General features: G+C 45.3%; 4 gene segments (V, D, J or C); all 4 read left to right on the forward strand.

Moving 5' to 3' along the window:
* The first annotated feature begins 786 nt into the window (after positions 1–786).
* LOC121819455 (probable non-functional T cell receptor beta variable 23-1) lies at positions 787–1,365 on the forward strand. The segment is given in 2 exon segments: positions 787–867; positions 977–1,365. Coding segments are annotated over 2 exon segments (423 nt in total).
* Positions 1,366–8,809: 7,444 nt separating this feature from the next.
* Positions 8,810–9,775, forward strand: LOC121819449 (T cell receptor beta variable 24-1-like). The segment is given in 3 exon segments: positions 8,810–8,890; positions 9,049–9,129; positions 9,260–9,775. Coding segments are annotated over 3 exon segments (531 nt in total).
* Positions 9,776–15,412: 5,637 nt separating this feature from the next.
* On the forward strand, positions 15,413–15,956 carry LOC121819456 (T cell receptor beta variable 25-1-like). The segment is given in 2 exon segments: positions 15,413–15,461; positions 15,589–15,956. Coding segments are annotated over 2 exon segments (417 nt in total).
* Positions 15,957–17,303: 1,347 nt separating this feature from the next.
* Positions 17,304–20,081, forward strand: LOC121819454 (T cell receptor beta variable 6-6-like). The segment is given in 2 exon segments: positions 17,304–17,384; positions 17,521–20,081. Coding segments are annotated over 2 exon segments (423 nt in total).
* The last annotated feature ends 3,401 nt before the right edge of the window (positions 20,082–23,482 follow it).

Below are 23,482 nucleotides of genomic sequence, written 5' to 3' on the forward strand. Positions count from 1 at the left end.
AACTGTGTCTACTTCCAGTTGAGCTGGTTAGGAATGGATAGAACCAGAGACCCTCCAACTGGAAGTAAGCAAGTGTCTGCTTGGTGACTTTTAACATTAGAGGACCAAAAACTTCACCCTCAGATCATGTTGAGAGACTTCATTTATGAACCTGCAGAGACTTGTAAGCTTAATTACCCCTGTGCAGGATCAGGATTACCATACCTTTTCCGAATCACCTTTCCCTATGATCCCCATGCACCTCACACCTGAGACAGCCCTGTTTCTTTATTCTTGATCACATATGTGCCTGAGTCCCTTGGCTGCAGAGAGGGGGATATGAGATCTGCTCTTCCATCTTCTTGCAGAGTCGGACAGGACTGAGCGACTTTCACTTTCACTTTCAGATGCATTGCATATTCAACAGAAATATAATTTTTATAAGTTCAACATTTAATTTAAATAGCGGCTATATGATTTTGTAAATGTGGTAGAAGCAGCTATGATTGACATATGGCAAGTTGTATGTTTCATTGCCTGAGAGGGAAGTGAGGATGGGAGGAGGCAAACTGACAAATTTTAAAAGCAAATAAATTAATGATGTGTGGTTTTATTTAGAAGATAATGAAAGAGAAGATTCAGGAAAAAAATTAGAGCAGTTTAAAATTCAAGCTAGTTGTTTAACCAGCTCTCCCTCCCCTAAGCCTAAGAAATGTTAGAGTCTCAGGTACCCTGGGACTGTGATAACCACAGAAACCGACCACGTCACAAGGAGGTGCTGAAGGGGGTGAGGCACCTTAGAGAAACAGCCACTGCTCTGTTTGCTCCCTGAGCCAGCCATGTGCCTCGGCCTCCTATGCTGTGTGGTCCTTTTTTTCTGGGGAGCAGGTAAGTCCCTGTTGTGAAGTTGGATTCCAATCTCAGGACTTTCTCCTGTGGCTGCAAAATCAGGCTTTCTCCTGGGCTTTCACTACACCATCTGTCTCTTTCCTCACAGGCTCCATGGACACTGAGGTCACCCAGAGACCAAGTCATCTGATCAAAGGAAAAGACCAGAAAGCAAAGATGGATTGTGTTCCCAAAGAAGGACATGCTTACGTTTATTGGTATCGCAAGAAGCCGGAAGGAGCATTTGAGTTTTTGGTTTACTTACAGAATCAAGTCACTATGGAAGATACAGCCGAGTTCAAACAGCGATTTTCAGCTGAGTGCCCCCAAAACTCACCCTGCAGCCTGGAAATCAAGTCCACCAAGGCAGCGGACTCAGCTCTGTATTTCTGTGCCAGCAGCCAGTCCACAGTGCTGCACGTCAGCTCTTCTCAGAACACAAACTCACCGTGGACCCAGCTCAGGAAATCAGTGGTGTCATAGGAGGGTAGGAACTAACAGAAACCCACCTTGAGAGAGCATACACCAGAAGGAAAAATCTGTAAATGGCAACACAGGATGAGCAGAAGGAGAGGTGGAACACAGCTGGTGGAATGCAAACCCAAGGATGGGACAGGAAGCTGTAAGGGGTCTCAAATTCCCCAGGTTGCAGGGTATCTGGCAAAGGAGACACAGGATTTGACCTTGCTGAGTTCCTAGCAATCTTTATTAAAACATGCAGTTCCGTGCTTTTCATCTCACAAAACGGTGCCTGCAGGAATGGGGATAATCAGCAGGGCACCCTGAAATCCTGGCTCTGCACATCCATCGGTCCAGAGACGCCGCAGGGTTCATCACTGCTCCTCTCAGCTGTCCCTGCCAGAGAAACTGAGCAAGACACCCAGCGGCTCCCTACCTCCTGAACACCACAGTCACACAAGCTGTAAAAGCACTTTGAGGTATAACACAGTCACAATAAAATATACCCATTTCAAGTATATATTTTAACATGTTTGATAAATTTTTAGACCCATGTAACCTACATGATAGGGCTCCCCTGGTGGCTCAAACAGTAAAGAATCTGCCTGCAACGGGGGAGACCTGGGTTCGATTCTTGGGTGGGGAACATCCCCTGGAGAAGGAAATGGCAACCCACTCCAGTATTCTTGCCTGGAGAATCCCATGCACAGAGGAGCCTAGCAGGCTATAGTATACGGGGTTGCAAAGAGTTGGACACAACTGAGCTACACACACACATGTGCACACACGCATGCGCACACACACACGGGAGACCTACCTGATGGGTTTCCCTGATGACTCAATGGTAAAGAATCCACCTGCCAAAGCAGAAGACAAAGGTTTGATCTCTGGATGGGGAAGACCCCCTAGAGGAGGAAGCAGCAACCCACCCTAGTATTCTTACCTGGGAAATCCCGTGGACAGAGGAGCCTGGCATGCTATAGTCCATGGGGTCGCCAAAGAGTTGGACACTCTTAGTTGGACACGACTTAGAGATTAAACAATAACAAGCATGATACCCAAGATACAGAATATTTCCCCCTTTCCAAATGTCCCCACATGCTGCTTTATTGAGGTCTTTAAATTCTCTCAGCATTGCTCTGTATTTTTTATCCAACACTTCTTACATATATTTTGTTGATTTTTTCCTATTTTTCCTAAATTTATTTTTTAATGTATTATAAATGTGCCTTTTAATACTCAGAAGGAGTTTATTGATTAAAATAGTTTCTGCCAAGACCTCACATTAGCCCACTTCATTTTAGTCTTTACAACTCTCAACTGATGTCTCAATTTTAGCATATTATATAAAAACACTTTCTCCAGAAGTGAAGATTCGTGTTCACCAGCAGCCACACCTGAGATGAGGTATCACCTCATGTCTGTAAGAATCATGTTTCCAGGACTAGAACACAATCTAGTAAGTCCTGTTCTTGTCATAATTTGTCAATCAGTCTAAAAGTGTTTTTTCAATCAAACCCCTTTAACAAATCTGAATTTTCACTGTAGATAAAATATTTCTTCCTAATACTTCCTGTCCATGTATTTTATCACAAAGAATATTCTCTTCTAAGGCACAAATCTTTAACCTGGGACCCATGGCCCTCCAAGGGGTACAAGGACAGAATTCAGGAATCCATGAATCTGAGTGGGAAAATGAGTCTTTACTTTTACTAATGTCTAACTAAAATACAGCTTTTAGTTCACCATAGATGTAGTGAATAAACCAGAGCAGTGTTAGTAGAACCTGTGACAAAGTCAATAATGGAAATCACAGGGTATTTGCATAAATTTTTTGTGTATTATAACACTTGATGTGTATTACAGTTGATATGAAATTTTCAGATGTTTTCATATCCCATTACATAGAGTAAATATCATTACTCTCATCACTCCCTGCTTGGAAATGTTGCCAGTTTTCAGATATATTTCAGAATATATATATTTTTTTTCAACATTTACTTATTTATTTGGCTGTATAGTGTCTACTTTCAGCATGGGGGACTGTTTGTTGGGCTTACAGTTTTCTCTAGCTGTGGCACACAAGCTTGGTTGCCCCATGGCAGGTGGGCTCTTAGTTCCCAGACTAGGGATCAAACCCATGTCCCCTGCATTGGAAGGCAGATTCTTAACCACTGGACCACCAAGGAAGCCCCCCAGGATATGTTTTATTAAATGAATTTTGAAGATGTATATATATCACAAATTTCCTTGAAATATCTTGATAATGTTTGCATTTATTCTGCATTTCAGAATAAGTGGTGTCTTTTGTAATACTGTATATCCTACTTTATGAGTTTAAAATATTATTCTCAGAAGCAGTCCCTAGGATTTAACAAATCACCAAAAGTGTTCCTGTGTGAAGAATGAGGTCCTCAACTTTATAGATGTGCTTTTCAACCTCAAGCCTGCATCCAGTGGTTGGAAGTGAGCTCTCAGCCCGCATTCTCTCTCAGAGTTCTACCCCAGAGCTGCATTTTCTCATCATTCACATTCTAAATCATACGTCATTTCCTTTCCCTTTGTATCTCTCTCTCACATACACATACACACACACACTCACACATGTACCTTTCTTCCAGAAAGTGGCAGAGACAGTGTCTGAACCACCAGATTCCAACCAAGTTTCATCATAAAGTTGTCTTTTATCACAGATGACCCCAGATATAAAAATAAAACAAAAATTTATCCACCAAAATAACAACATTTGGTAAGAAGTAATCTGTGACCACATTACCATTTATCTAAGATTCTGGAATAAATGATTTTATGCAACGAATGTAAACTTATCTCATAAATTTCAGCTCAGTGCTGGAAAATGATATGCTTGTGAGCTTGCACAATCCCGTGTCAGTAAATATCTGAATTTCCTGGATGTAGTATTAGCTTCCTAAGTCCTCCTAGTGAAATAAAAAGTCCAAAAAATAATAATAGCAAACACAAATATGGTGCTTACTCTGTGTGAAGAACTGTTCTAGATTCTTTATATAATATTTAGAACAAATTTTCAAGCAGATAGATGCTCATTATATCCATTTTACAGGTGAGAAAATCAAGGGGAGGATAAGAGACTTGCCCAGTGACATGGCTGCTAGTTGGCAGGGCCAGAATTCAAGCCCAGGTTTTCTCCAAACCCTTGCTCTAGTCCACCGACATGGGGGTGGGGGTGGGTTTAGGGCCCTTTGCTTTTTCCTAAAATTACTCGACTCACCTCTGCTTCATCTCTACTGTATCAATTTGTTGTTGTTGTTGAGTCGCTCAGTCATGTCTGTCTCTTTGTGACCCCACAGACTGCAGCACATCAGGCTTCCCTCTCCATCACCAACTCCCGGAGCTTGCTCAAAATCAATCGAGTTGGTGATGCCATCCAACCATCTCATCCTCTGTCATCCCCTTCTCCTCCTGCCTTCAGTCTTTCCCAACATCAAGGTCTTTTCTAATGAGTCAGTTCTTTGCATCAATTGGCCAAAGCATCTGAGCTTCAGCTTCGGCTGAAGTAACTGTATCAATTATTTGTAATAAATACAGAGGACAGAGGGAACTGGTTATGTTATAGCAAAGCCTCTGAACCTCTTCTTGTGTTTGGAGTTCCCCACTAACAGTGTTAGCAGGAAATCGAGCTGTTGATAAAGAGGCAATAGACTCTGAACATGGTAGGTATTTCCCTTTCCTAGTTTTTATCACGGTGAATGCGCAGGCATGGTCTGTTTGTGACTCTAACCAGGAAATGGGAGATTCAGTCTCCTCGCCATTTGGCGTTTGTCCGTTTAGAAGGGATATAAAGAGCTCTGTTGGGCGGAAGGGGAAATGCAAGCGTCCTGACCTTTCTCGGTGTCTCCGTGTGGAAACTCAGCTATGACAGTCAGTTGACAGCAGTGACAAATTCTGCGTGTTAAGCCAGGGGGAGCTCTAGGTTCCAGCCTCGGCCCTTGGCCTCCCTCATACTTTGTCTGGGGTTTTACAAAGACCCAGTACTTGCCATGGGTAACTGGGCCCTCTACCTGGCCCTTTGTCTCCTGGGAGCAGGTGAGCCCAACACCCAGTCAGCAAAGTCTGGTCCTGGGTGTGCAGAGCCCCACCCACTCCGGCACCCTCATCTCACAGTAGTGTCTGGCTCCCTTCTAGGTGTCATCACCAGCCTTTGTATCTTTATCCTACAGGTCCCACGGATGCTGAAATCTACCAGGTAAGATTTCTGCCTGCTGAAGCTGGCCAGGATGTGACCCTGGAGTGTAAACAGAACCTGGGCTACAGTGCCATGTACTGGTACCGGCAGGACACAGGGCAGGGTCTGAAGCTGATTTATTACTCTACGGTTGAAAAGGATATTCAGAGAGGAGACTTATCTGAAGGTTACAGTGTCTCTTGAGAGAAGAAGGAGCTGTTTCCTCTCACTGTGAAGTCTGCTCAGACCAAGCAAACAGCCGTGTACCTCTGCTCCAGAGCAACACAGTGGAAAAGAGCTGGAGTTTTTTTATTTCTTTTCAGAGTGAACAAGTCCTTGATCAAATCAAGTTGGTCCAAGAAGCAAGTCTCAGCGACATGTCCCCCAAACTCACCTGGAAACCTGGAAGTCCAGGACCTGATAAACTTACTTACTTTTCTTCAACATTATACTGGAGGTCTTAACCAGTGTCATAGGGCCAGATAAAAATGAAAAAGAAATCCTAAATATTGTAAAGGAAGATGTGAAATTGTCACTATTTTCAGATTACATGATTGTCTATAGAGCGTTACTTATGGCTCAGAGGATAAAGAATCTGCCTGCTATGCAGGAGACCTGGGTTCAATCCAGGGTTGGGAAGATCCCCTGGAGAAGGGAATGGCAACCCACTCCAGTGTTCTTGCCTGGAGAATTTCATGGACAGAGGAGCCTGACAAGCTACAGTCAGTCTGCAGGGTTGCAAAGAAGTGGACGACTGAGCAACCAACACTTTCATACTTTCACTTTCACTGATTGTTTATATAAGAATCAATGAGCCGCAGATAGAAAGAATTAGTGAATTTTGAAAGATCACAAGATGCAAAATCAAGTGTCTTTACACTAGTTGCAAATAAGTGAAAAAATAAACTTCAGGAAACAATTCCGTATATGATAGTATCAACAACAGAAATAAATTTAGCAAATGATGGTCCATCACAAAGGGAAACTAAAGAAAATTTTAAAATGGAAAGATAACCCTTGTTTACAGGTTGAAAATTTCAGTGCATTAAGGCAGCAATTTACTCAACAAATAATGTTGAGGCAAATGGATAATTGTTACTTAAGTTGCTTCAGTCATGTCTAACTCTTTGCAACCTTAGGGACTGTAGCCTTCCAGGCTCCTCTATGGGATTCGCTAGGCAAAAATACTGGTTGTCATGCTCTCCTTCAGGGGATCTTCCTGACCCAGGGATCGAACCTGCATCTCTTGTCCCTTGAATCAGCAGATCTGTACCACTAGTGGCATCTAGGAGATCTGATAGCAGGTTATATTCACCTCCTAAATCTCTATTCTGGTCAAATCACTGCCTACAGCAGGGGGCAGCAAAACATTAAGCTTAAGAATTGCAAATTAGGGCAATTATATTTTTCCCATTAAGGACAAAGGAGAAGTGATCATCTTTATTACAATTACCCTGTTTGTGTTAATTGAACATCAGGATAAGCAATTTACTGGAATGAATCCACTTTTCTGTTGGCATGATTAATGGAGAGCTCTCTGCCAGAAAGAGAGAGAAGGAAGAGAACACTGGGATATGTCACATGGAAAGGTGCACCAGCTGGAAAATGTGGTTGGGTGCTCCTAAATAAATCAGGAACTGTGCAAAATAAAAGAGAGAGAGAAGCAAATGGGGAATAAATGAGAGAGGCCATGAGCTGGTAATTATTATTATTTTTATGCTAATTTAAAAACTTTTCCCCCCAGTCTTTCCATTTAGCTGCATCAAGTCTTCAGATCTTTATTGGCATAAGGACTCTCTAGCTGTGGTGCATGGGTTTAGTTGCTCCACAGCATGTGGGATCTTAGTTCCCAGACCAGGGATTGAATCCTTGATCTATGCATTTGCAAGGCAGACTCAACCACTGGACCACAGGAAAGTCCCCATGAGTTGGTAATTATTGAAGCCAGGTAATGTGGGGATGAAATTAAAAGACTCTTGCTCCTTGGAAGAAAAGTTATGATAAACCTAGACAGCATATTAAAAAGCAGAGACATTACTTTGCTGACAAAGGTCTGTATAGTCAAAGCTATGGCTTTTCCAGTAGACGTGTGGATGTGAGAGTTGGACTATAAAGAAAGTAGAGCACTGAAGAGCTGATGCTTTTGATCTGTGGTGTTGGAGAAGACTCTTGAGAGTCCCTTGGACTGCAAGGAGATCAAACCAATCAATCCTAAAGGAAATCAACCCTGAATATTCTTTGGAAGGACTGATGCTGAAGCTGAAGCTCCAAGACTTTGGCCACCTGATGTGAAGAGCTGACTCATTGTAAAAGACCCTGATGCTGGGAAAGATTGAAGGCAGGAGGAGAAGGGGACGACAGAGGATGAGGTGGTTGGATGGCATCACCGACTCAAAGGACATGAGTCTGAGCAAACTCCAGGAGATAGTGAAGGACAGGGAAGCCCGGTGTGCTGCAGCCCATGGGGTCGTAAAGAATGAGGCATGACTGAGCATCTGAAAAACAACAAATGTGGGTCATGGAAGTTCATTATATGATTACATCTACTTGGCACATGTTAAAAATTTTCATAATCAAAAGAAAAAACATTAGAAAGAAGGCTTGCCCGATGTGAGATGAAGCAGGATTGACTGTTGTGGGATGCCATGATATATCCACAGATTGGGTGGAGCCAGGACAAGCTCAAACAGCAAACACCATTTGCTTATTATGTCACAAAGGGCTTCAGATCATCGTAGCTTAACTATGGTATTATTTGTAGTACGTTGCCTTGAAATACTGAGCACTTGACTCCTAAAATCAGGAACAATTTATGTTATGCCGAAATTCTCTCTCTTGAAGGAACCATTTACAGTTATTCAAAATATGAATGAAGATGTTAATATTTCTTTGAAATATATGCCCATATTAAGTGAATATCTCCCTGCCATGCACCAATACTTTCAGTAAAGATATGCACCTTGGAAACATTGACCAGAAAAACATCAGCCATTTAAGGAACTGTAGCAATTTGAAACAAATTTATCATGTTGCCCTTCTTTTAAAAAAATTCTCAAACTTCACAGTGCATATATTCAAGTTGCAAAACTTATCTAGACCTGAGTTAGAAAAAAATAAATGCAGAAAAATAGAAAAGTTACACAAACCTCCAGTGAGACTAGACTCCTTTTGTTTGAGAGGATTCTGAACGTTCTCTGTTGCCTAGCCAACTGGGAGGGTGATGCTCCCTTGAATGACTGAAATAGATAAGGTCTGAGAAGCAGAGCCCCTGCTCTCTGACAGATGGCAGAGAAGAGGAAGGAGTAAAAATTTCAGCATCTGCTGATATGATATTCAGTAGGCCAAAGCACCACCTAAGAAGTAAGGGAGTAAAGAAGGTTAGGGCCTTGGGGGACGTGATGGGAAAGGGTGTGGCTGCATCTTTCTCTGAGACTTGCTAAGTTGGGAGGGGCAATGACATCGCTGACAGAATCCTTACAATATCCTATTTCCATGCCCTGTTCCCCTGGCACTCAAAGCTGAGACCATCTTCATCCTGCTTCTCCCCGCCATGGGCTCCGTGCTCCTCTGCTGTGTGGTCTTTTGTCTCCTGGGAACAGGTGAGTTTGGGAAACGCGGGAAACCCTTGCCTTAAATTTCCCAAGTCGTGGCTGAAGCTTCTCCCTTGAGATTGTGGCAAGGGGTCCCTTCCTAGGCTCTGCCTCTAGTTTCTCTCTTGTTTCCTCACAGGCTCCATGGATACCGGTGTTACCCAGACCCCAAGAAATAGGATCGCAATCACAGGAAATAGCACTGTACTGGAATGTTCTCAGACTAAGGGCCATGAGTATATGTACTGGTATCGACAGGACCCCGGACAGGGGCTCCGGCTGGTCTACTCCTCCTACGATATCAATGGTATTAACAAAGGAGATGTCTCTGCTGGGTACAATGTCTCTCGTAAGGAGAAGGCAAAATTCTCCCTCTACCTAGAGCCTGCTACCCCCAACCAGACGGCCATTTACTTCTGTGCCAGCAGTATTTGCACAATGCTTCCTGGCCACCTGCTCTCTACACAGAAAGGCCGCTGTGTTTGCTTGGAAGGGCACATAGGCTTCCTCAATGTGGGGTGTGGGTTCCTTAGAGGTTGTATCTGTGCTGTGTGAGCCTCAGTCTGAACTTAGGGCCACCTTGGGTCAGTGTCCCCAGGCCATGGGGTGACTCCTAAACCCCAGACTAGACTGATCCTACCTCCCCTGCCTACTGAACCTCTTGTTTTTTTTTTTTAGTGGTAGTGGCCAGCCCAATACTATCCTCCTGGGAGAATGAGCGTGAGTGTTTGGGAACACCATCATGATTTTTAATAAAAGCGTTTCTTATTAGCTTATCCACATTGTGGCTTTTAATGGTCCTTTGGTGTCTGTCTCCACCCACCTTGCTATATCCTCATCCACTCTGTTAAAGCTGACAGTTCCTTTACCTCACCAGCCCTTTCTCATCCCATCCCTTCCAAGCCTACTCTTTAGGTCTGTAGTTGACTGCCTTTATACCAAGAACAAACTGACTAACTTGTTTCCTAAAACTTCATTCTAAGTAAATTTAATCACCATTAAATCTGACTCAGAAGATGAAGTTAAAGTCACTGGAGAATGTGATCTATAAAAGTTATCTTTCACCTACTGCCTGACACATGGATCTCTGCCGAGATCAATCTTAACCTGCAGGAGCAAATAGACTCGCTTCATTTTCTGGATTTACTGAATTTCAAAATACTTGCCTGCTGTCCAGCATGGAGCCGAAGCTAGAAGCTTGGAGACTGCCCTTTCTCTCAGGACATTGGAAAAAACCCTGACTGCCCTGCTGGGAGGACGCTACTTGGAACCAGTAAACTCTAGACACAAAAGTGCTTAATCAAAGGCTGCTAAGTATGATCCAAAAGTCTGCCTTAGAATCAGGTCAAAGCCTTCCTCAAGGGCTTTGTATTCTTAACTCATATATGTCAATTATTTCCACAGAAGAATCCACAGGACCTGATAACAGTTCAGACACAAAAAGCCCAGTTTCTTTTATTTTCTACCTGTTCTAATTGGGGGAAAAGTCATAGTTCTTTGTTTCATTCTCCCTTATGAGTTCTATCCCATCTGCTATCCATTTAAAAAAGAAATCCGTTTTCTGTGGACTTTTGTTCCCAGCTTTTCTCTGCACACTTCTTCAGCAGTCTCATCTGTAACAATAATTTATCTTTATTTCATAAACTGTAACTGTTCAATTTGTCTACTGAACATTTTTAGTGGTAGATTTTCCTAGACTTTTCTTCTGTCCTCTTTCTTCCTCAGTATAAATATTCATCCTTAACCTTCTCATGGGATCCCGGGTGGTGCAGGGGTAAAGAATCTGCCTGCAATGCAGAAGACCTAGGTTCAATCCCTGGGGCAGGAAGATGCCCTAGAGAAAGGAATGGCTACCCACTCCAATATTCTTGCCTTGAGAATTCCATGGACAGAGGAGCCTGAAGGGCTACAGTCCTTGGGGTCTCAAAGAGTTGGACATGACTGGGTGACTAACACTGAACCTTTCCATCCATGATCATGACAATTCCTTTCATAAGTTCCTAACTGGTAAATCCAACCTTCTACTGGCCACTTTCAGCTGGATGCTCCACAATTCAAAGGCAAGTAATTTATTGCTGATTTGGTTGCCTTTCCACCCCTACCTGCATCCATTCTGGCCCGTGTATGCTATTTCTGTGTCAATGACTGGAGCAGTGCCTCTGAGTTCCTCTTTCCCATTAGTCCTCACATTCCTTTGCTTGATAAATCTATTACTTCTATATGGCACATTGTCATAGATTTGGTTTCCTGGAGAATGGACATTGCAGGGGGCATTAATGCGCAGGAAAGTTATTAGAAAGTGACTTATGAGCCACATGGATGGAAGAAAGAAGGGGAAGTGGGGCTGTCTTGCAGCCTCAACAAAGGCCTAAGCTACATCCCCAGGGGGGCTGGGAAGTTGTGTCACCCTAGAACCATCCAAAGTTAAGGTGAGGGGCCCAGGTCTTAAGCTCATTTCCACTGCAGCCATGTCACTGGGATAGTGGCCCTGAGAAAAGGCATGCCCTCGGGGGAAGAGGTGCCTCTAGTAGCCAAGACAATCCACAAGGAGGGCGTTCAGCCAGCCATGCTCCTACAGATGGGGGAGAATGTCCTTCATGCCTGAAGGGGGGGACAGGAGACCATCACAGTCTCTGATACACGCGTTTATCGGATTCAGCTGCTCCTTTCCTCCCCCGTTGCTTCTGTCTCATGCAGGCCCTCGTCACCTGTGACCGAGGAGAACTACATCGCCCTTCTCACTGCCCCACCAGCCTCCTCCTGTATCTGCTTTTCTTCCATCTTGGACATTCCCGCCAGCCTGATTGGGCCTGTCATTCTTTACTTGGCGCACAGAGTCCTCTATAAATGAGTCTCTATCTAAAAATATAGCCAAGTCTTCCAAATCCATGCCAGCACTTACAGTCTAGTTCTACTGAAGGGTGTGTGTTTTGCTGAATAGGCTAAGCTGAACTGTACCGCTAATGGCAACCCACTCCAGTACTCTTGTCTGGAAAATCCCATGGATGGAGGAGCCTAGTCGGCTGCAGTCCATGGGGTTACAAAGAGTCGGACATGACTGAGTGACTTCACACACACACACACACACACACACACACACCTTTGCCAATACTCTCTCCTGTGTCTGAAATGGGTGATTACTTCTTGACCACTGGGCTCACTCCTGAACATCCTTTCATTCTGAGCTCAGAGATTAGCTTATCCATAGAGGCTCTCCTGACTCCTACAAAGTCTCAGCTCCTTTCTATTTCAAAACTACCATAGTCAGTGTATTCTTTGATCATTCTTTCTATACTCACTCTTCCCAAGACTCTATATTCTTCAGTTTCAGAGTCATGTCCCTCCAATTATGTATCCCTAGACTGAGTGTAATGTTTGACTTAATGAAGGAAAGATAGAAGAAAAGGAGGGAGGGAGGCAGGAAAGGAAAATAGACTCAAATATGTCTCAAGCAGTCTTCATGATTTTCTTCCAAGTAGTATGTTTTCTGCAGAGAAGGCAATGGCACCCCACTCCAGTACGCTTGCCTGGAAAATCCCATGGATGGAGGAGCCTGGTGGGCTGCAATCCTTGGGGTCACTAAGAGTCGGGCACGACTGAGCGACTTCACTTTCACTTTTCACTTTCATGCATTGGAGAAGAAAATGGCTACCCACTCCAGTGTTCTTGGCCTGGAGAATCCCAGGGATGGGGAGCATGATGGGCTGCCGTCTATGGGGTTGCACAGAGTCGGACACGACTGAAGCGACTCAGCAGCAGCAGCAGCATGTTTTCTGAGTTCTGGCGCATGTGTATTTAAGTCCTCCGCACCACCTGTCCTACCAGTCCTTTTAAGCAGAATTATATAAGAAGACAAAGAGTGGAAGGTGAGAGAAGCTGGACCAAAAGTGTGTAGAGAGTATGTAACCATTATGGCTGATGATTCCTGCATCCTCAAGTGCTGACCTTTAGAAACTCTCAGCGGTTGCTGCAGAGACCTCCCTGGGTGTCTACTCAGTTATGCAGTTGTGTCCAACTCTGCGGCCTCACGGATTGTAGCCCACCAGGCTTCTCTGTCCATGGAGTTTTTCAGGCAGGAATACTGGAGTGGGTTGCCATTGGCTACTCTAGGGGGTCTTCCCGACCCAGCAATTAAACCCACATCTCTTGCGTTGGCAGGCAGATTTGTTTACCACTGAGCCACCTGGGAAGCCTGAGAGACTTCCTTACCTATACCAGAAAGGTAAGTCATTCATGAGTTATTCTTGGATTGAGAAACAAGGGGTAGGTGTTTTATCCCTGCCTTCAAGCATCCCTTCATTTGAGGACCTGAGCTTCTCTCATGTCTACTCCCAACCCAACTTCTACCCCTGTCATTCTTCCCTCTTTCTTTAATCACTTCTACTGTGAGATATAGATTTTACATCCAGTCGCTGCTGAGAGCTTTTACCAACTCATCACTTACCCAAAAACCTTTTCACACCTGAAACAACCGAAAGTCTCTCTCCTTCCTGTTTCTTTAAAATTGATGAGAAAGAATCCTCCCAAGTCGCTAAGTATCTGTTCACCAACTTCACCTTATTTTCGGCAGGTGGCAGTAAAATTTCATTTATTTTCCTCTTGCTGGCAACTTTCTATTAAAGTAAGATCAACTTTAAAGTAAAAGCAAAGGATAAATGTTACTAATGATTTGAATGATAACCCTTGTCTTAAAGGAGCCCCTAATGGAACAAGAGGTTTGTTCAGGGTTTGGTCAGTTATAATTGGTATATTTCTTCAGGACATGAGAGAGCCAGAGTGAGCAGGAGCCTATAGGTGTTACATACAATAGGTGAAGACTGAAGAGATGGTCCTCAAATTGTTGTTGTTTAGTCTCTAAGTCTTGTCTGACTCTCTTGCGACCCCATGGACTGTAGTTTGCCAGGCTTCTCTGTCCATGGGATTTCCCAGGCAAGTGGGTTGCCATTCCCTTCTCCAGGGGATCATCCCACCCCAGGGATCAAACCCATGTCTCTTGCATTGGGGAGAGGATTCTTTACCACTAAGCCACCTGGGAAGCCCTGATCCTCAAATAATGAATCCATAACAGTCAAAATCCAAAACCCCAGCTCAGCAGCCTCTATGCAAGAATTTTATTGAATGTCAGCTGTGTATTCTAGTGAACTGGGGCAAAGGGAACAAAGAGGGAAAAGATCCTGGGATTAACCTCTGTGACTCACAGTCAAAGCCAAAATTTTTTCTTGAGATGAAATGAAGAAAAGAGAGGACAGTGGTTTGGAAGCTGTTTAGTGCAGCAGCACCCAAAATTTTTTAGCCAACATTATCAAAGTCTGTACTGGAAAAAACTGTGGATCCCAATTTTCTGTTCTGGTGCAATTGACGATGCAGTTAAAAAAAGATGAACCTAATATCATGAAGCCTAAGTTGAGAAAGTGGATGAAATCTGAACAGCAAGTAGTGAGAAATGAGACAGAGAACAAAGTGCGGTTATCACACGGTAATAACAACATATTTTCTGAGAACTCAGTGATGGCCAGTCACTGTTTCAAATGCTTTGTGTGTATTGCCTCAGTTAATCCTCACAACATGCTCTCCTGCGTCGTGCTTGACTGGGCCACTCTGCTGCCTGAATGCTCTTCTCTCTCAGCTTTGTAGACTTCCAACCGATTCATCCTTCCAAAGTCATCTCAAACATCACTTCCTTTTCTAACCTCCTTAATTAGACAAAATCCTCCTATTATAAGCTTTCAGAGCTTTGGTGTCCTCATCTTCATAGTTTGTAAAACAGGTGTGATTTAATGTTTCATAAAAAGAATTGGAGGAGGCGATGGCACCCCACTCCAGTACTCTTGCCTGGAAAATCCCATGGATGGAGAAGCCTGGTGGACTACAGTCCATGGGGTCGCACAGAGTCGGACACGACTGAGCGACTTCACTTTCAATTTTCCCTTTCATGCATTGGAGAAGGAAATGGCAACCCACTCCAGTGTTCTTGCCTGGAGAATCCCAGGGACGGGGGAGCCTGGTGGGCTGCCGTCTGTGGGGTTGCACAGAGTCAGACATGACTGAAGCGACTTAGCAGCAAAAAGAGTAGAGACTTAAGATAAGCCAAGCAGCTAGCCTGTTATGGATGAGAGAAGTGAACAAAAATATCAGTCTTTTGAAGGGTAAAGGGATATACATGACACCACGCTATCAACAGGATGTGGGGCCCAGAAATGCAGCAACACCGTCGTCACAGTCTTGATGACGTCACCAACTGCCCATCCCACCTCCCCAGACCGGGAGGCACGCTCCCGGCCCTGACTGCGGCATGGCTGTCAGGCTCCTCTGCTGTGTGACCCTTTACCTGCTGGGTGCAGGTGAGTCATAGAGGCAGAATTCCCTAAAATCAAAAAGGAACATCTTTCTCTGTGCTAGGTTTGCTTCCGGCTTCAGCATTAAGGCCCATCTTGGACTCTGTGACCAATTTTTGTCTTTTTCTCTCAGGCTTCACGGATGCTGATGTTTACCAGACCCCAAGACACTGTGTGACAGGGACGGGAAGGAAGATTACTCTACAATGTTCTCAAACTATGGGCCATGACAATATGTACTGGTATCAGCAAGACCCAGGAATGGAGCTGCAGCTGATCCATTATTCATACGGGGTTAATACCACGGAGAAAGGAGAGCGCTCTTCTAGGTCGACTGTCTCCAGAATAAGCAAAGAGCATTTTCCCCTGACGCTAGAGACCGCCAGCTCCTCACAGACATCTAGCTACTTCTGCGCCAGCAGTGACTACACAGCGCGACACAGGCCCCCACAGACTGCACAAAAAGGCAGTCACAGAAGCGAAGAAGTCCCACCTGCTTAAACCTCACCTCAAACTACAGAAGTGAAGTGAAGTGAAGTCACTCAGTCGTGTCCGACTCTTTGTGACCCCATGGACTGTAGTCTACCGGGCTCCTCCGTCCATGGGATTTTCCAGGCAAGAGTACTGGAGTGGGTTGCCATTTCCTTTTCCAGAGGATCTTCCTGACCCAGGGCTCGAACCCAGGTCTCCCGCAGTGTAGGCAGACGCTTTACCGTCTGAGCCACAAGGGAAGCCCCTCAAACTACAGAAGCTACTGCAAATCTCCCAGACACCTCAGCCATGAGGGGCCAGTGTGGCCTGAGCAACAATCTGCCCAGAAAGCGATCCTGGGTCAGTGTCTCCCAAGCTGGGGAAGGGCTCAGTCAGTCAGGACTGACTCCCCCCCTGCCTGTGACTACACTGCCCAGTGAGACTTGAATAAATTATGTTCCTCAAGATAAGTGGGATATTAACTTGATAGTTGCCTAATAGACACCTGCAGGGGGGCCTTTGCTAGCTAAGAAACAGGAAACGTTTCCTTCAGCTTCTTCCACGGAAGAAGTCTGTCTCTGGTTAACGGTTCCTTCCTCACATTAGACTTGTTTCTTCACACACAGCGACTCACAGTCCTTTCCTTCCCCCACCTCAGTCCCCCTTCTCACAGCTTCAGGTCTCCTTCTGTGATTTTGAGCTTGAAATAATAGAAGGATCTGAACTGATTATTTTCACTGCGTGTGCTCAGTTGCTCAGTCATATCCAGCACTTTGCGGCCCCGTGAACTGTAGCCAGACAAGCTCCTCTGTCCGTGGGATTTTCCAGGCAAGAATATGGGAGTAGGTTGCCATTTCCTCCTGCATGGGATCTTCCCAATCCAGGGATTGAACCCATCTCCGGCATCTCTTGCATTGACAGGAGGATTCTTTACCACTGAGCCATCTAGGAAGCTTACCTCTACCTCTAATTTAATGGAATTTTAACAAAATCTGCATGAGGCATAAGGAATGGAAATCGTGCCTACAAAGAAAACCCTCCAACCTCTTCTCTTTATTCAGCCTTGAAAATCTTCAGCGACTACCCTGACCACTGGGAAGCCATTTCACAGGTCAATGCTTCTTCTTACTTGGATGCAACAAATCCAAGGGGTGTTGATTTTTATCTGCATGGGACCAGACCTGGAACCTTGAATAGATCTGTTGCTACTCAGGCAGTGGCCAAAAATGCCGTTGTCAGTGACAGATGAATGAGATCATCACATTCTATCAAGTCTAAGAGGTTTTTCACTCCTTTCTGAAGCAGTGGGGGAAGAGGGTGTGGTTTCTGGCCAGGAAGCAGATGAAACATGTTGGTTTCAGAGACTAGATTCATCCCGGGGCAAACAGCATTCCTCATCTGATGCTACCATGCGCAACAGGCTCCTCTGCTGGGTTGTTCTTTTGTTTCTCAGAATAGGTGAGTCCTGATCACAGGTGAGGAACCGCGGTCACTGGCTTCTCAGGCTCCGGCAACAAAGTGTCTTCTCAGGACCATAGCATTGGGCTCCCCTCCCCAGCCTGTCCTTATGTCATCCCTGCTTTATCTCCCACAGGCCTGGAGGATGCTACAGTCATACAGTTCCCAAGGCACAGGATCTTGGAGGCTGAAAAGGAATTCACTCTACAGTGTTCTCAGAAAATGAATCATTATGCAATGTACTGGTATCGCCAAGATCCGGGATTTGGACTTCAGCTGATCTATTATTCAACTGGCCCCGACACCTTTAAGAAAGGAGATGTCCCTGAGGGGTATCACGTCTCTCGAGATGAGTTGGAACATTTCCCCCTGACCCTGAAGTCCGCCAGCCCCAACCAGACATCTGTGTACTTCTGCGCCAGCGCTGAATCCACAGCATGGCACGGCTGCTTCCTCTCTGCACAAAAAGAGGGGCAGACTGAGGTCCTCAAGATTCCTGACCCCAACTAGAAGTTTTTTAAAAGCCTGCACCTAAGCCCTGCCCTGATCTTACTGTTCTTTACTCTCTTCTTCCCATTCTTGTCCCTCTAACTCCATCCCTATTGTAATCAAAACCTTTGCTTCTGCTTGATATTCCACTTGACTACAGGCTTTTAACCCAATGTGAATGTTTTCTAAAACAGACTTCAATTTTCAGATTCAGATGTAAGAAAATTCTGATGAAATTGAATTCTGTTCAATTAAGGAAAAAGAGCCCTCAGACCTGCAAAGATCTTCAAAGATTCTTCAGTGAGTCTCTCAACATGAGTCTCTCATGTTGTATAGGAAAATAGGTAGAGGACTGAGATGACCTCAGACATGGAAGGGCTTCCCAGGTGGCTCAGTAGGTAAAGTAACCGGCTGCAATGCAGGAGACGCAAGCAGATGTGAGTTGGATCCCTGGGTCAGGAAGATCCCCTGGAGGAGGGCATAGCAACCCACTCCAGTATTCTTGCTTGGGCAATCCCATGGGCAGAGGAGCCTGGTGGGCTACACCCCATGGGGTGCCAACGAGTCAGACACGGCTGATGCAACTGAGCACACATGCATACCCAGACATGGAATGGCCTCAGTAAGAGGATCCAGAAAACAGTGAAAAGTTTCAGATAATGTGTGGATTTAGGACCACCCAGAGAGAGGAGACGCTTACTTTGTGTGCGAGGGGAAGGAGTAGGAAGTGAAAAAGAAAATGAAATGTGTTTGTCTCCAGGGATTATTAAGGAGCAGAACTTTAAGTTACCGTGTAGTTACCCCAGAGAAGCGTGTTTTGCGATAAGCAACTGTCCGTGCCCCAGTCCTTGGAACCTGTGAATATGTTCAGTTCAGTTCAGTTCAGTCGCTCAGTCGTGCCCGACTCTGTGACCCTATGAACCGCAGCACACCAGGCCTCCCTGTCCGTCACCAACTCCCGGAGTTTACCCAAACCCATGTCAACTGAGTTAGTGATGCCATCATCCTCTCATCCTCTGTCGTCCCCTTCCCCTCCTGCCTTCAATCTTTCCCAGCATCAGGGTCTTTGCAAATGAATAAGCTCTTCGCATCAGGTGGCCAAAGTATTGGAGTTTCAGCTTCAACATCAGTCCTTCCGATGAACACCCAGGACTGACTTCCTTTAGGATGGACTGGTTGGATCCCTTACATGAAAAAAGAGAATTAGATTTGTAGATGCAGCTAAATTTGCTAATCAGTTGACCTCGAGACAGGGAGCCGCCTGAATCACCCTGTGGACCCAATTAGACACACAGGCCCTTAAGAGCCCCTGGCGTCTGTGTACTTTGAGGAGGGTTCCGTCTGCTGTTACTGGCTTTGAAGATGGAGGAAGGGATCCAAAGGACGTGGGTGGTCTCTAGGAACTGAAAAAGACAAAGAAACAGATTCCCCACTAGAGCCCCAGGAAAGGCACAAATCCCTGCCTACTTTGATTTCAACCTAAGGAGAACCATGTCAAACTTCTAACCTATGGTAAGCTAGTTAATTTATGTTCTTTTAAGCCACTGAGTTTGGATAATTTTGTAACAGTGAAGAGCAAAACCTGACTCCAGGTTGGGTCTCCTTCTTTGACTTAAACCTTTTCTTTCTGTTGCTCTTATTATAATCATACATAATGGCCTGACTCTGGGAACCCTGCCCTTCTGCCTGAATGTTAAACAAGTGGCTTCATTCAGCTCACTGAACAAAGAGACAATCTGATTCTGCCCACAGGGCTTCCCAGTGGCGCTAGTGGTAAAGAACCCATCTGCCGATGCAGGAGACATAAAGAGACGCGGGTTCAATCCCAGTTTGGGAAGATCCCCTACAGTAGGAAATGGCAACCCACTCCAGTATTCTTGCCTGGAGAAGCTCATGGACAGAGGAGCCTGGAGGGCTACAGACCATAGGGTTGCAAAGAGTCAACACTGCTGAAGTGACTTAGCATGCAGCACCTGTGAATGGCTACAGGAAAGCAGAAATTAAGTCATTCCGCCCCCCACCCCCCAGTGCTGGCCAAGCCAGGCAAAACGAATGGCCTTTTTACTTGACTTCCTCACCTTCTCCCCTTCTCTGTTCTGTAAAAGAAACTGGCATCCAAACCCTGATAATATGATTTTGGGGAGATGTTAGTCCGCCATCTTCTTGGTCTGCTGGCTTTCCAAATAAAGTCTCTATTCCTTACCTCAACACCTCGTCTCACGATTTATTGGCTGATCCTGTGGTGAGCAGAGTGGGCTTGGATTTGGTAAACATTTGTTACAGCAGGAATAGAAAGCTAATACAGAGCCCTACTGCCAAGCTGCTGCAAGAAGAGGGCTGATGAAGAAAGCTGCTCTGCGAGCAGTCTAAGAGGCAAAGGGCTAAGGATGGGAGCCTGAACCAGATGATGCACTTTTAAAGGAGGATGCTACCAATTTCTGCTCTTGACAAACTCCATTTCTGCTAATGCCTCATCTCCGCAGGTTTAGGATTAGAAAGTTCCAGCAGGGAACCCCACAGTCGTTGCTAGCCCCAGGGAGGCACTGTTCCCCTGGGAAGAATTCCTTCCTCTGCTCTGACAGTCTCTGCTGGGTAGTACAGAGCCACCAGGGTGCTGCTGTCAAGGAAAGCAAGGAGGTGTGACACATGAAGTCACCCTCCAAACAGCAGAAGACTGGAATTTGCCCTTGTTATTGACCATATCAGAAGTCCATTCACTTTTCTGCTTCATGCCACTGTAAACTGACCACACAAACACACTCATATACACAGGGGGAAAGAGAGAGAGGGAGATGGAAACTGGGAGAGAGAGAGGGAAAGGGAAAAATAAAAGAAAGGATCAACCTTCCCTTTGTGAAATGAAAAATATCTCCTGCCACATCAATGAACAAGAAATGTCAGAGCCATCAGTGATTTCTGGACTCAATAAGTGAATCAGTTCAGTTCAGTCACTCAGTCATGTCCTACTCTTTGCGACCCCATGGACTGCAGCATGTCAGGCTTCCCTGTCCATCACCAACTCCTGCAACTTGCTCAAACTCACGTCCATTGTGTCAGTGATGTCATCCTACCATCTCATCCTCTGTCATCCCCTTCTCCTCCTGCCTTCAATCTTTCCCAGCATCAGGGTCTTTTCAAATGAGTCAGTTCTTCGAATCAGGTGGCCAAAGTACTGGGGGTTCAGCTTCAGCATCAGTCCTTCCAGTGAATATTCAGGACTGATTTCCTTTAGGATGGACTGGGAGGATCTCCTTGTAGTCCAAGGGTGTTGGTTGTGTTGGAGAAGACTCTTGAGAGTCCCTTGGGCTGCAAGGAGATCCAACCAGTCCATTCTAAAGGAGATCAGTCCTGGGTGTTCATTGGAAGGACTGATGTTGAAGCTGAAACTCCAATACTTTGGCCACCTGATGCAAAGAACTGACTCACTGGAAAAGACCTTGATGCTGGGAAAGATTGAAGGCAGGAGGAGAAGGGGATGACAGAGGATGAGATGGTTGGATGGCATCACTGACTCAATGGACATGACTTTGAGCAAGCTCTGGGAGTTGGTGACGGACAGGGAAGCCTGGTCCATGGGGTTGCAAAGAGTTGGACATGACCGAACTGAACCAACAGTAGCTCTGTTTTCAGTTTTTAAGGAACCTCCACAACATTCTCCATAGTGGTTGAACCAATTTATATTCCCACCAACAGTGTATAAGGATTCCCTTTGCTCCATACCCTCTCCAGCATTTATTGTTTATAGAGATTTTGATAATGGTCATTCTGATTGATGAGGTGATACTTCATTGTAGTTTCAATTTGCATTTCTCTAATAATTAGCAATGTTGAACATCTTTTCATGTGCTTGTTGGCATTCTAAATGTCTATTTAGGTCTTCTACCCATTTTTTGATTAAGTTGCTTGGTTTTTTTTGATACTGAGTTGTATATGCTATTTGTATACTTTGGAAATTAACCCCTTTCAATGGTATTGTTTGCAAATATTTTACACCAGTCCCTAAGCTGTCTTTTTGTTTTGTTTGCACTTTGCTTGCTTTTCCCATCCTAATTGCTTTACCACATCATGCCACGCATTTTTAGTGTTGGTGATTGTATTTGTTTTCTGTTGCTTCTATAGCAAGTTACCACACACTCAGTGGGTTAAAACAACACAGAATTTATTATCTTACAGTTCTGGAGGTCAGAAGTCCAACTCGGGTCTCACTCAGAATCAGTCTATTGGCTAAACTCCGTTCCTTTCTGAAGACTCTCCTTTCCTATGGCTCCCTTCCTCCCTCTTCAAAGGCAGCAGCATTCAATCTGTCTGACTCTTTTTCAAGATGCACGTCTCCCTCTAAATACAGCTGGGAAAGGTGATCTGCTCCTAAGGACGCATGTGATTCAGTTGCTCCCACTTGGGTAATCCAGGGTACTGTCCATAGCTCTGCTGCTGCTAAGTCGCTTAAGTCATGTCTGACTCTGTGCGACCCCATAGACGGCAGCTCACCAGGCTCCCCCGTCCCTGGGATTCTCCAGGCAAAAACACTGCAGTGGGTTGCCACTTCCTTCTCCAATGCATGGAAGTGAAAAGTGAAAGTGAACTCGCCCAGTCGTGTCTGACTCTTAACGACCCCATGGACTACAGCCCACCAGGCCCTCCGTCCATGGGATTATCCAGGCAAGAGTACTGGAGTGGGGTGCCATTGCCTTCTCCGACTGTCCATAGCTCAGGACCAGCTGATTAGCAACCTTAATTGCTTCCACAACCATACATCCCTTTTGAATATAAAAATTCACCGATTATGGGGATTCGGACTTGAGCATCTTTAAGGTGCCATTACTTTGCCTCCTGCAGTGTTATTCCACTGCTGCTGCTGCTGCTAAGTCGCTTCAGTCGTGTCCGACCCTGGGCGACCCCATAGACAGCAGCCCACCAGGGAATCCCCTGTCCCTGGGATTCTCCAGGCAAGAATACTGGAGTGGGTTGCCATTTCCTTCTCCAGTGCATGCATGCATGCTAAGTCACTTCAGTCGAGTCCAACTCTGTGCAACCCCATAGACAGCAGCCCACCAGGCTCCTCTGTCCACAGGATTCTCCAGGCAAGAATACTGGAGTGGGTTGCCATTTCCTTCTCCAGTTATTCCACTAGAGGGCACTAATATGTTCTTTAATAGAAACTTCCATCTAGCCAAGGTTATGGTTTTTCCAGTAGTCATGTATGGATGTGAGAGTTGGACTATAAAGAAGGCTGAGAGCCGAAGAATTGATGCTTTTGAACTGTGGTGTTGCAGAAGACTCTTGAGAGTCCCTTGGACTGCAAGGAGATCCAACCAGTCCACCTTCAGTTCAGTTCAGTTCAGTTCAGTCACTCAGTCGTGTCCGACTCTTTGAGATCCCATGAATCGCAGCACGCCAGGCCTCCCTGTCCATCACCAACTCCCAGAGTTCACTCAGACTCACGTCCATCGAGTCAATGATGCCATCCAGTCATCTCATCCTCAGTCGTCCGCTTCTCCTCCTGCCCCCAGTCCCTCCCATCATCACAGTCTTTTCCAATGAGCCAACCCTTATGAGGTGGCCAAAGTACAGGACTTTCAGCTTTAGCATCATTCCTTCCAAAGAAATCC

This window comes from Ovis aries, chromosome 4 (genome assembly GCF_016772045.2).
Source record: "Ovis aries strain OAR_USU_Benz2616 breed Rambouillet chromosome 4, ARS-UI_Ramb_v3.0, whole genome shotgun sequence".
NCBI lineage: Eukaryota > Metazoa > Chordata > Mammalia > Artiodactyla > Bovidae > Ovis > Ovis aries.